Source organism: Anopheles funestus, chromosome 2RL, assembly GCF_943734845.2.
Source record: "Anopheles funestus chromosome 2RL, idAnoFuneDA-416_04, whole genome shotgun sequence".
Taxonomy (NCBI): domain Eukaryota; kingdom Metazoa; phylum Arthropoda; class Insecta; order Diptera; family Culicidae; genus Anopheles; species Anopheles funestus.
The window spans coordinates 45,458,139-45,471,371 of NC_064598.1; the positions used below are offsets into that span (position 1 = coordinate 45,458,139).

At 40.3% G+C, this 13,233-nt stretch overlaps 3 protein-coding genes across 4 annotated transcripts in view; 2 read left to right on the forward strand and 1 right to left on the reverse strand.

Annotated features, from left to right (window-relative positions):
• The first annotated feature begins 108 nt into the window (after positions 1-108).
• Positions 109-2,360, forward strand: LOC125764130 (RAB6A-GEF complex partner protein 2). Its single transcript, XM_049428030.1, has 3 exons — positions 109-1,020; positions 1,092-1,312; positions 1,382-2,360. Exons 1-3 carry the CDS (start codon positions 893-895, stop codon positions 2,311-2,313), a joined length of 1,281 nt encoding a protein of 426 aa, XP_049283987.1. The 5' UTR covers positions 109-892; the 3' UTR covers positions 2,314-2,360.
• On the reverse strand, positions 2,361-3,463 carry LOC125764131 (RRP15-like protein). The gene is made up of 2 exons (XM_049428031.1): positions 3,320-3,463; positions 2,361-3,259 (listed from the first exon to the last, which is right to left on the reverse strand). Exons 1-2 carry the CDS (start codon positions 3,345-3,347, stop codon positions 2,388-2,390), a joined length of 900 nt encoding a protein of 299 aa, XP_049283988.1. The 5' UTR covers positions 3,348-3,463; the 3' UTR covers positions 2,361-2,387.
• A 276-nt stretch (positions 3,464-3,739) lies between these two features.
• The window catches only part of LOC125764128 (ribosomal protein S6 kinase 2 beta-like), a 30,793-nt gene continuing 21,299 nt past the window's right edge, over positions 3,740-13,233 (forward strand). For both annotated transcript variants that reach the window (XM_049428025.1, XM_049428026.1), the window contains exon 1: positions 3,740-5,013. In XM_049428025.1, coding sequence (XP_049283982.1) covers positions 4,974-5,013 — 40 coding nt within the window. In that variant the 5' untranslated portion in view covers positions 3,740-4,973. The remainder of the gene's footprint in view (positions 5,014-13,233) is intronic.

Genomic DNA, 13,233 nt, shown 5'->3' on the forward strand with positions numbered 1-13,233 from the left:
GGAACAGAATGGAGTGAAATGAACAGAGAGCAGAAAATTGAACCGATTGCACACACACTAGCGACGCACTGATTCGTGTACGATATGTGCGAGCGAGCGACAGCGATAGCGGTGCAGGTGGCCCGACTGCGATGCAGCAACAGAGCGTTCAAGAATGGGGATGTGTTGGTGAAACGATGAGGTCAATGAACATGCACTAATGCAAGGTTGCGTGTGTGCTTTTGCCGTCGGCCATCTTTAAATCGTGCACTGACATACCATGGTACGAACCTTTTTTAATTAACAAGGAATTGTTTTCTTTTGGAAAACATTTATTCCGAGAATACGCAAATCGGAAGGAACTTAATTTCGAATTAATTAAATTCAATTACTTAAAATAAAAAGATTTCATTCGTATTTTTGTCATTAGCAAATCTGACAATAGGGATGAAACAGGAACAATATTTAGGGGGTTATTAATACTGGAGTTCATCTTGATGGGTTGTCTGTGCTAAGCCAATCCAATTCCATATATTGTTTCTGAATACAATCAGTTTTGTAGTTTAAAATCAGTTTTGAAAAGAAAATGGTGTAAACAAAATGTCAAACCTCAAATGACGAAATGAGCATAAAGGTTAAATTGGGTTTGGCAGCTAAAAATACCACCGTGCACCGTGTGTGTATAATCGTAATTTAAATTGTATTCCTATTTCGGTATTATTTTTTATGTAGAACTGGCAAATTTCGATTGCATTAAGCAATTAAAAGATAATAAAAAAATGCAACGATTTATAAAGATACAAAATAAAACATCGCCCTAAAACTCGTAAGCTGGCAACACTGCGGAACGGGGTGTTTGTTTTGATTTTCATATTTACACGTAGCATTAGTGCATAACAATACTCCAAGAAATATGATAGAAATTAATGCAAAACTGCTGAGAGATCAAAGCGCCGTATTTATGTGCGGTGAAGTTGTGGAATGTTTAATCGATTTTATCCATCCATCCTTACCGGAGCACAAAATTTCTCAAAGCAATAGGTAAGGGCCCGTAGAAGATTCTTCTAACCAAAACAGATGTGTAAAATGGGGTTTCGTTTTTCCCATTTAAGTGATATTTTGGAAAATCTTGCATGGGCAACGGTGCAACTGCACTGTTACTGTAATGCTTCCTTCAACGAGAAATCATCAACGGATGCTGCTACGAACCGAAATGTTGGTGGAAGCACTTCGCTAAACGCAAGTAATCAACTCAAGGGTGAGGTGCTACATTCAACCGAGCCGAAAATTCTCTTCTGTGACCTTAGGTTATCCCCAGGGGAAGCAAAACAATGTGCGTGATGATACAAAACTCAATTTGTATTTTAATAATTATCATTACCCTTTTATGTCCTCTACGTAGTTCTTTATCGTGAAACAGTTCCACTCAGTACACCGCCCACGTACCGTGGCATCCGTGTGAAGCATTACTACAAAATTACGGTCGCTACACAGCGATTAGGTTCCACCGTGCAGGCACTTAACATTCCCATCCGTGTGTTACCGCTTCCGCTGCCACAGAGCGATCTCGATGAAGCGATCACATTGAACGATGAGTCGAATGAAGATTTGGCACCGAACAATCCGTTTCTCGAGAAAAAGCGCCCACCGTCACGGATTGAGTATGCGCTACACTACTTGCGAGGTGTGACCGCACGCCGCCGTCCTAACTTCTTTATGATTAACAACAAATGGGGCAAGGTGGGCCGGTTCTGTCTGTTCAAGTCTGCCTACAAACTAGGGGAGGATATTGTGGCGACGATCGATTTTAGCTGCGGAACGATCAAATGCGTTCAGCTATCGGTAACGTTACAGTGTGAAGAAACCGAACTGAATAGCGGTAGTTCATCGTCGCTCACTACCGGCACAAAGCATGAACTGGCCGGTTCAGATGCTGCCGACACCGTGAACTCTTCGGAAGCAGCGAACGAACCGGAACGTCCCAAAAACATTTCGCGCATTACGAACTACAGCAAACACCACGAGGTGTGTCTGGGCATGCTACAAACGCAGGTGATATTGCCCATCCCGCTACACGTGACACCCACTTTCCGCACGGATCTGGTAGAGGTGAGCTGGCGATTGCACTTTCAGTTCGTGACAAGCACGAACCCAGAATTGGGCAGCGAAATGCTACTGGATCGTACTACCGAGAACGACGAGGAGCTGGAATGGGTCGCACCGACCGACATAGCAATCGAGACAATGATATGGAGTCTTCCCATTACGATCTACCCAACGGCTCCGTTACAAATACCGCAGCCCTGTGGAGAATACAAGCTGAACATAAAATAAAGCCACAACATTATTTTGTGATCGTGCAGTAAGCGACCCAGTACGTATGCCGGATGTAAATGTGATAATTTATTCTACTCCATGTCCGAATCCGACCCCAGATCGTCCGGTACATTCGGTTCCTCCTGGTCGTCCTCTTTATCCCAACCCGATTTTTTCCCCGTGAGATAATCGGCTCGCAGTGCACCCCACGTAGATTTCGGCTCGTCTTCCGAATCCACCTCCGATTTGATATCATCCTCTTCCTCCTTTTTGACCAAATTGTCTACCAGCTCCGATTTTGCCCGTGGTCCGTTCATGAGCACATCCAAAAACTCCTTCCTGTTGAGGCTTTTGAGCACCTTATCACGCTTGTATTCCAGTTTGCCGGCATCTTCCAGCTTTCGGTTCACTTGCTTCTGTTGCTGCCGGACGGCATTGAAAAGTTGCACTGTACCCCTGGTGGCCACCTTCCGTAGCGTTCTTTCACGCTCATGATCATGTATGGATGGTCGCACCCGTAAGCCAAGAATGTCTTTTTGTCGGACCTTTTTAAGTGCCGCTTTCTGTCGCAATAGTTCTTGTGCCAATTTTAATTCGTTCGGCTTATCTTCCGTGCCGTCACCATTGGTAGAGTCGGTTTCCTTCTTAACAGTACCCTCCGCACTTACCACGTCGAATACGTGCTCTTTGCTCTGTTTCTTTTTGCGCTCCTTCTGTTCGTCTGTGGCCGCTTTGGAGAGAATGTTTTCTTCGGTAGCTTTGCGCAGGAACTTTGCCATGGCTTTGGCCCATTTCGTGGGCTCACCAGACTGCTCCGTATCGTCCGCTGCGTCACCATTTTCATCTTCTAGCTCCATCTCATCTTCAGACATTGGGTATTCCTCATCGGATAGAAACTCATCTTCGCCGCTGCTGTCGCCTTCCAGGGAATCACTATCGCTGTCATCAGCAGGAACAGGTTTCACTGTAAAGCAAATTAATTTGTTACCTTTACCCACATTAAACACATCGTTAACGTACTTACATTTTGTGTTTGTCGCTGATTTCAACATTTTGTGTGATTTACATAAAACTTGCTACACTTAACAAGCGGTTTATTATAAACACGTGCAACGCACCACCAAAATAAAGCGTATTTCACCTCCCCCTTTTAATGACAGCAACGTAGTACTTCTACAAACTGTGTGTCACAACAAGTGTGTGCATCAGTCGTCCATGATTGTTAGTTTGACAGTTGAGGGGTAATCATTTATTTGTAAATAAAAAGTAAAATTGCTTTCGAATATAAAGCAAATGGAGTAGAAATAGTTGCCAAATAAAAATGTTACGAAAAAAGTAAAATATCGTACAAATTCATACAATCACCCTTGTCAACAGCATGCCGAAGAAATACATATTTGTGTCAAATGATCTGTCAATCGGTTGTCACTCTGCTCCGGATGGAATCACCTGCTCCTTTGGTGCTCTTTGGGTGCGTGCATCGTTTTTCACGAGATTGTGTATGCCCTTGTTCTTGTCCTATCACTCACGTCGACTTTGTTGCTGTAAATCGCTATCAATCACAGCATCTTCCGCAACGGAAGCAAGTTCGAGCCGTTTCTTTCGCGAAACGCCTGTTGTTTTAAGATCGGTAGGCGGTTACGTGTGAAAGCTGCAGCAGTTTGGTGTATCCGACTTGATCCCGTGCTCCACCGTTCGGGCGGTTGATGGGCGGTTGCCCGTGCATGGGTGCAAACTAGCAGCAAATATCAGCAGCTGTCTCCCGCGCAACAGGAATACCGCGAACTGTGTTGCCGTCGGTGTGCATCCCCGTCAAATAGCGCATCATCATCATCGTTGCGTTCGCGTTGGCGCATTATCATCACTAAACCATCCTGTCGTCCTTGCAATCTTGGGCATAGTGTTGGTTGCTTGCTTGCGAAGCAAGACTGCTGAAGCAAAACCCTAGATTCTTAGGCTGGCCCGATTTCCAGCAGCAGTCCAGGCAACATTTCAGTTCCGGTTAACAAGCGTGCCATCGCGTAAAAGTGCCGTACGGTGAAGATGCTAAATGTCTTGTAGAATTCATATCGTATTTAAGAAAAAATTGATGACATAAATCATTTATGTCTACCAGCTTCCCATCGAATCGATCAGTGTGAAGCTCACCGTCAGTATGTTGTTTGATGTGATTGCTTTGATTTAGCTTAAATGTAAGCAATTTGCAAATCCCCGTTGATAGTGAAGCAAATCGATCTAGTGTTTCGGTGTGTTCGTTCCAAAGTGCGCCCAGTGTGGCATGGTTGTGTATCGGTAACGGTGTTTACCAGCAGATAACAAAAAAAACCCCATCGAAGCTCGCCTAATCTCCGGCTGGTTGAATCTGGTCGCCCAGTGTTGCTCACTGTAGAAAATTCGTATTTTCAAGCAGAGAACTAGGTCATCGACCGTATCCGCTGGGGTGTAAATACGGTCCAGGTGCTGGTAGCGCATGTAATTAGCCTGGCCAGCCCAGCTGTTAGAAAGGGTAACTGCGGTGTAACTCTTTCACCAGTGCGAAGCGGAAGATAGTGCCCAGCAAGGACATCCCGTCAGCGGCAACAAACGCCCCCTGGTCGAAGGACACACGCTCGATATCGTCCACCTTCCTTGTTTACGCTTCAAAGCTGGAGAATGCCGCTAGCCAACTCGATCGACCCATGGAGAGAGAAAGTCCCAATCAGTATCGTCGGTATCGAGGTACGTTGTTATAGCATCCTGCCTGGTCACTATGACCACCAACAACCGTGTGTCTATATTTTATTTATTGTTCTTTATCGAGCCTTTATCATGGGATCGGATCGGTTTGTTGCTGGTTCCGATTTCCACCACAATCTCCACCACCTCCCACCCACCACCCTCCGTCACGAGTTAATTAAAGTCCCTCCCAGGTTCTGTCCCGGTATCCATCCCAGTTACTGTATGGTTTTTTTTGCCGCTTGGCTCATTTCTATACGCTGTTAATGGTATGATTTGTTCCGGATCTTCTGTTTTGTGATGCGTTTGCTTTGATTGTGTTTTTTTGTTTTACTTTTGCGACGTTTCCGACGACATTAATTGTTTGCTAGTTCGTACTCTATCTGATCTCTGAGACGTCTGCAGTTATCATCGGATGCTTGCATTTTAGAACTACATGGGCGATTGTATGGCCCACAGGAAATCAGAATCGTGTTTATGGTTGCTTTTAATTGGTTAGTGTTATCGAATAATTCATGTTTACTGTCTCTTGAAAGTCATACATAAATATCTTCCGTTTATTGTATGATCTGATTCGTAACATCTCTGTGTGGTTTTTTTTTGGTGTGCTATAATCAAAGCATCTCGTTTTGTTTTTCGTTTAGTTGTTTTTTTTCAATCTGATTCGGAGTGTTTTGTAACACTCACCCCAAAAAAAACACACAAAAATTCATGGCTTTTTTTCTTTGGTCATCATCAAAATCAACCCTAGCTCGAACGTAATCTCTTATCACGTATCGATTATCTGTCTCGTCTCGTATCACGAAAAAAAAAAACGAATCGAACTGATATTAACACTAATAGCGTGAAATACAATAGTTCGGCTAAGATGTGTTTTCGGGTACTATTTGCCTATTCATGTTTGTTTGAGCTTTTCCCCTTTTTTCATATCATCACATCATTAGAACAACTTTCAAGGACTGCTAATGGAAGCTTAACGTTTGGTCGTCATGGTGTTAACGTACCCATGAACTGCTAATTTAATTTGTCATTCATCTAGCCAATGCTTACACACATCCGTCTATGGTTGTTTTTTTTATTTATTTACACAACAGCATAACGCAACCGAAGTCACATAACTATCACATTTATAGTTGTCCAATGTTAAATGAAGTCCAATGTTATTGAAGATATTCTTTTCTTGTATTTATACAAAATGTTTTATATTTAACTGTCAAGTTTGTTCTTACTTGCGAGATCAAAATACGTTTTTGTTTGTTTTATTATGTTTTTAAGCCTGTCTGCAGGACTGTAGAATTTTGGAACGCTAATAGTAATGGGGTGTGGCGTTGAAGTATTTTTTTCCTTAACCGCACCAAAAATATGTACGGAATTGCTTCTGTCGAATACAATTTTATACCCTGATTTTTAAATAGTACCTCTTCTAGACGCAATCGATCCATTTCGTTTGTGGTAAGTGTGGTGAGAAATGCACGAACATGCCTGTAGCCATTTTCACTTTCACAGCCAATACCTGTGAGGTTACAACAGCCTTTCGCAAAGAAAAAAGGGATACCTCACCACGATTTTCAGTGCTTCAGTACGGGCCCGTCTCTACTCCGTAGGCGTACGCGAACTGTCGTACTGGTTGCGTGTTTCAATATTGATTTTTTTCCTCCCACCAGCTGATGCCAGTAGGTGCTACATTTTTATGTTTGCGAACTTTTGTTTAAAATTTCTTTTAAAGAAATTTTCTGCTTCTGTGTGGATTGTTTTAAATTATGATTTAAAATCAGTAGGACGTAATAGGATTTGAGGGTCTATTAAGACAATTTAAGGGTGACTATAAATTTAAAGTTATTTGAGACAAAAATCAGCGTACAAGTATTATACGATCAACCCTAGCAAGTTCATGTTTAGTTCAGTTCAGTATTGCAGCAAAACTGAAGTATAAACCAAATTAATCCAATATGTTTCGTTCTTTATTTATTTAAATCAAATTGTACGTCAAATTAATGAATATATAATCCCAAAACCATTATGACGAGTTGCGATTTTGTTGTACCTACTGTAATTAGTTTGTTAAAATTTTCACATAAAAGTAATTGCTTTTTTTTTTGCTTTACATTTTTTTATTTGGGCTTAGTATATACATTTATCAATTGATTTGTGTGATATTAAAATGTCGGTTAATGAAATGAAATATGAAAAATTTTGCGCACAAATACTTTGAGGATTATAATTTAGAAAGATAATTTTCTAAAATATCATGCGTCCAATATCCTAGTAAATATGGCTTTGGTTCTTCTCGAAATATTTGTTCTAATGTTGTATTTAAAATGCTCTTACTGACGTTAGTCTAGGAGCAGATTGAAACTTTAATTAGAAAAATCATCTGAGTTTAATTTGACAGATTGCTAACTAAAGAAATTACTTTAAAAACTTGTGCTAAAAACAATTCATGTAACGAAATGACACGAAAAAAAAATGTGTAAAAATGTGAAAAAAAATCTAGTACGAAAAGCGTACTAGAGAAATAAAGAAAACCGTGATAAAATAAGCCAAAAGAAAAGTAAAAAAGGAAGAAACAATAAAAAAAGAAAAGTTATGAAAAACAAAGATAGGTAGACAGAGAGAGTAATAGACCACCAAGTCTGTTCTACATAATTCATGAATGAGTTAATAGTCTCCGCAAAGAATTCAGTCACAAACTAACTCACTCATGAGTTAAATAGCTCGTGAATGATTTAAATCACGAGTGAGTTGATATTTGCGGCGAAGAACTAAATCATTATCAGTGAGTTAAAATGTTCATTTCTTTTAGTAAATCTACTCACCCCGTTTTAATTCCCCAAAGTGAGTTGCTATTCGCATCTTTAAATAAAAAGTTTTGCTCTTTGAATGGACGAAATCCTCCATGATCCAGTCTACGAAACGATTGCAAACCATGACCTATGCTGTTTTGATGTTCATCGACACACATTCTGCTATTCACAGTTAGTGTCCCACGGTTACGGAATCGTGAAAATCAATCAAAATTAACTGTTAGATATTTCCGTCCGTCTGCAGATTTTAGTCACCAGTTTTCCACCGGTCCCGGCACGTTAGAGACACATAAGAGCTCGTCTGGCAGGATGAGATGCCTGTGGAAAAGGGACGATCCTGCAGGATTGCTAGTCCATGGCACAGGATGGGATGAAAAATGGACACGTTCCAATAACTCGAGCAACATTTTTCCCGTTTTGTTTCTCCCCCGTGACGGTGGTGGCTTCTCTTGCAAAAGCACTTATGAAACGATTCGTTTAGGAGATCTGTAAGGCAAAAAGGCTATGACGGCAGTGATGTGGAACTGTCTGTTCGCACCCTTACATGATGCGGATAGTAGAGTTATTGCCTACATTATATTGCTTTACGGTAAAAGTCACGTTCGAACGGACACGAGCTTTCTTCTGGCTTTCATCTCCATTTGTTCATTTCGTTTTCTCGTGACGTAAATTAGTTTATCTGTTGAGTTGATTAGAATACTTTGACACACGAGCGCGCGCTCGCAGATGGAATTTGTACGGATACACAATAATGGCCTGTAGACGAGTTTTGCACGAGGTTTTACTTAGCATAACAAGCACTTAAATTAGTTACATTTATTATTGTGTGTGTATGATTTTTTTTTTCGAAAAGAATATAGTAAGCTCAATTAGTTTATAGCATAAAAATCTGGCAAAACATAAAAAAATTGATTGATAATTAGTTCTAACTAAATATGTACGATAGTTTTGTTTTAAGTTTTCTTCATATTTTTGGTGCAAATAAGGAAGTCGACTCTTTAATATTAAAGTATAAACGATTCGAAATACTTACGACATACGACAAGCGACTATCATTCGTGTAAATCGATTAACCGGCATCAATCCGGTCCCGAGTACCACGGATAATTGACGTTCTACTGTATTCTTCTTCTTGGCTTAACGACCTTAAATGTCACGCCGGCCATTTTTGGCTTACTAGACTTATTTTTACCTCGTAGTCGGATAGCCCGTTCTTGCTACGAAAGGACGGTCCGGATGAGATTTTAAACTCGATTCTGTCGTGTGGAACGAGCGTCGTTTATTACACATACCCCCGAAGAGTTTCGGAATTCCTGAATCTTCGTTGTCCGATTTAATACTGTACCTCGGAGTCTAATAATATATCTTTGTTAATTAGGGTAAGAAATAATTCAGATTCAATTGGTTGATTGATGCCTGTCATAGAATGGCTTCTTAGTCTTGATGGAGACCAGTCTAGATCAGATTCCATCCGTGACTATCGTCGGCACCATAGGACTTTCTAAAAATACTACAATCAGTAATGATTACTCTTTAAACAGCCCTGCTAAAGACTGTATTTCACTAAAACTGGTACACAAATCCCTTAAAGCCTTAATTCAATACCTCACAATGGTGGTAAACTTTTCGCCATATTCCTTGTTCCGTTCCATCTTATTGCTTGCCAACGGTTATTTAATTTCAATTTTCCACTCTTAAACGATCGATTGCAATACCCATCTAACTTGCCTTGTTTATGTTGCCTTTATCTACGCCGTGGTAATTGTGGCGCATTATTAGCAATTATACGCCCTTTCATTTATTCGGCGTGGCACATCAGTATCAACGAAATTTTCGAATCGATTCGTGGTGCAGAGTGTCAGTTCCTCCAAATTGCCTTAGGCTGTGAGGTGTGAGGCCCATAGGCCCGACCCTTGACCCAATGGAGTATGTTCAGCATGATGAAACCGTGCTGTTAATGAAAACCGACAGTCTAATTGCAATTTGCTTGAGACAGAATTGGTGGTTATTGGTGGAAGAAAGTTAAGATATGCTTTGCTACTTATTTCTCTGAAGTTTCTTGAAGAAGCAATTGATTGTGTGGAAGTTGCTCTGTTTATCTTGTGGATCCATTCAAGCTATCAAGTGGAAAACGTTCCGATCGTTAGTATGTGGCTCTAAGTGAAAGATCTCTCAGTGTGAGCGTCAGTTGTTTCCCAGTTGCGTGTAATTGAGTCAAGCTTTTCTCTGCCTAAAGTGCGTCCGAACATAGTGAATAGGGTCTTGGCCAATTGAAAAAAACAAACTCTATCGTATGCTGGTTTGGGCGTGCTTCGTTAGCAGTTCAAAGTGACTTTACATTGGTGGATTAGATTGATATCAGCCGCGTACAACCGTCGGGTACGCTGTCATGCTACCATCGATGTAACTTGCTACTAAATGGCCTTTGCCCATGATCTGAGGGAAGTCTGTAACGAACTGTAAGAGCGATGCGTCAGAAGCCATCAGGTCATCGCTTTACGATATACTTTGGTTTACTGCAGGTTGTTTGCACCAACACAAGGATATTTAATGTCTTTACAAGGGAAGAAAAAAAAAACATGAATATTTGCATACATGTCGTAAAGAGACTCCGCTGAAAGATATTTTACGTATCTCTAGGATATACGGAAAAAAAGTATTGTCTATGTACAACGTAAAGAGCACTTGCATCCCATTGGAATTTTCCATCACCGGAGTAATCTTTCCTAACCTTGTGGCTTAACTTTTCTTGTTTATTATCTTAGACCGACGATGGCTAGTGATAACTATCATAAAAGTGTATTCCAGTTAGCTGCACCCTCTCGGGCTAACTGCCAATGATTGTGATATCCGGCCCTTAAGCCACCGGGCAGTAAGTTCGTGCCTAATCATTTAAACTTCGCTCTTCACTTGTCTGTTGTTTTGTAATATTGTTAAAGCCACCAACGATAGCAGGATGAAAGAAACACGTTGTTATCGTTAAGTACGCTTGAGGCAATGTGATAAAAATATCTCATACATTGCCAAGTGTAGAAAATGTAGCGTGCGGTTAAAACTTTATCATAATACGAGTTGATCTTGTCCGGGATCGCTCAGTGACATCCTGAAAGTTTTGCTAACTATTAAATGTGTATGTGATTTATTTTAGTAACATACCTGATTAAAGCTTAGGTAAAATATGGCTGTTGCTAATCGAATCGAAACGATTAACGCTTTTTCATTGGAATATGTTTGCTGCTTTGGCTTGAAAGGAAAATTTTAAAGCATGCATTGTGTTGGTGATGAATTTCATACTGTACGAAAAATTTACATAATAACTGCCTTGCTCGGATGCAGAAGCAAGGTGTGCAAGCTGTGGAAGGAAGACGAAACTGTTACGCAGTTTGCTACTTTTAGCGATATTTTTGTTATCATGACACCGGTATCAAATCAGGTTTGGCGTATAATGAAGCCGTGGTAGCGAGCATTGCCACGTATCAAACACGGACGCGACGATATTGTGTTTAGAGGTTTCGGATGGAAGGTTAACCAGGTTTTCAAAAACTCCACCAGCTTGATTCATGGCAGGATGCACCATACATCTTTTGTTTTTTTTTTTATCAAAATATTTATGCTGCCTAAAATGTTTCAGACGAGTGTATTAAAGTACGTTTGAGCTAGTGATGGGAATTCCGGAATGGAACCATGAATCTAATCCGGCTCCGGAGTTGAAAAATCAGATTCGACACAAACAAATTTGAGAGTCAATTCCCTGATTCATTTTCGGATTCAACTTCCGATTAAAAAAAATTGTTTTAAAATGAATTTTTCCCAAGGATTTCCTGTAATTTTTCTCATATTTTGTGCCATATTTTCACATGATTTCGCACAATTTTTCAATGAATGATCACACATTTTTGTAATAGCTTTTTCGAGTAAAACATTGGAGCTTTCTACAGATTTCTTCGCGGTTTCAACTAGGTTACTTCTGTTTTTTCCACAGTTTTCATTTTTCATAGTTACCATTTCATATTCATATTCATATTTCAATTGATATGGAGTACCTATGTTTCGTACGAAAGTCCCGTTGTCGTCTTTGACGTTATTGAAATGGTTTTCATAGATGCTTTAGTAAGGGTGATGTTCGCTCATCAGTTATTTTGTTTTGAATTTTTTCATATTTCTGTCAATTCTATATACAGTGAAGCTCTGATTATCCGGGTATCTTTTATCCGGCTGTCCCATTATCCGTGCAGCTCGGAAATGACAGTTCCAAACAAAGTGGGTATAGATATCAGGTGGGCTTATCCCTAACGATTTGACAGCTGCGCTGTAGAAAAATGAATTAAAATTTGACGTTTATGGGTTCGATTTTTTGTCAATGTATGTGAGCGAATCCTTTGGGATGTGCTATGTGTGTGAGTGAAAATATATGTATCACAATCGAACCCACAAACTTCTAATTGGTTTTCAATATGTCTACCGCGTCAAAGCTATAAGCCCACCTAGTCTCTTTACCCACTTTGGTTCCAAAGGCGAAGTGACATATTAACTGCAAAACTAATAATAGCGAGAAATAAAAGACTCAAAAGGCTATTGATACTATTTGCTCCAGTTCGAACAAACAGAATAGATTTGTTCTGCAAAGTGCATTTAAGAAAAAGTTAATCTTGCTTTAGACAAAAAAGTCAACCCGTTACACCCTAAACACTAATATTTATCAGTAAAAAGGGTGGTGCCTATTATACATGATATTCGCTTATCCGGCTGGGGCCAAGTCCCGATGAGCTCTAATAATCGGGGTTCCACTGTATATAAAATGTTTAAAATTAAATACATATTCACACTCATACAAAAGCGTAACCAAAATATTTGTAAATTGCAATTAACTTTTAACCTCATGTAACTCCAATCCTAACGCACAGATTTAATATCAAAAGTTACGCATGTGATCCTTCTCTACAGACGACTCTTATCTTCAACCGGTAATCGACCGGTTTAAGGAGGTGTTCCCCCCAAAAAGAATGAACACATCACATTGAAACTGGGTTGTGTCATGGAAAACATATATTTGTAGCGATTTTTAATCTAACCAAACAGCAAACGTAATAAGTGGATTTATATGCAATGACGTGCGACGAAGCAAAAAAGGATATTATCACTCCCTTCGCCATGCTGCGCCATAAACCGTCCCATACGTCTGGGTTTCTTGGTGGTTGACGTTTACCTCTCCCTTCACTAAGGAGTGTCTTTTTGGTGGGATGTGCTTTGTGTATGAATATTAAATAGGATCGCATGAACACGCGAACCGTATGCGCCCTTCGTGAGCGCCCCAAGGTTGTCAGTCGATGGTTAGAGTGTGTGCCACAAGGATGCCACAGTGACTGTAGCACCACGCTGCAACAGACGATTCAAGAGATTTCGAGTGTCTCCGTGTATG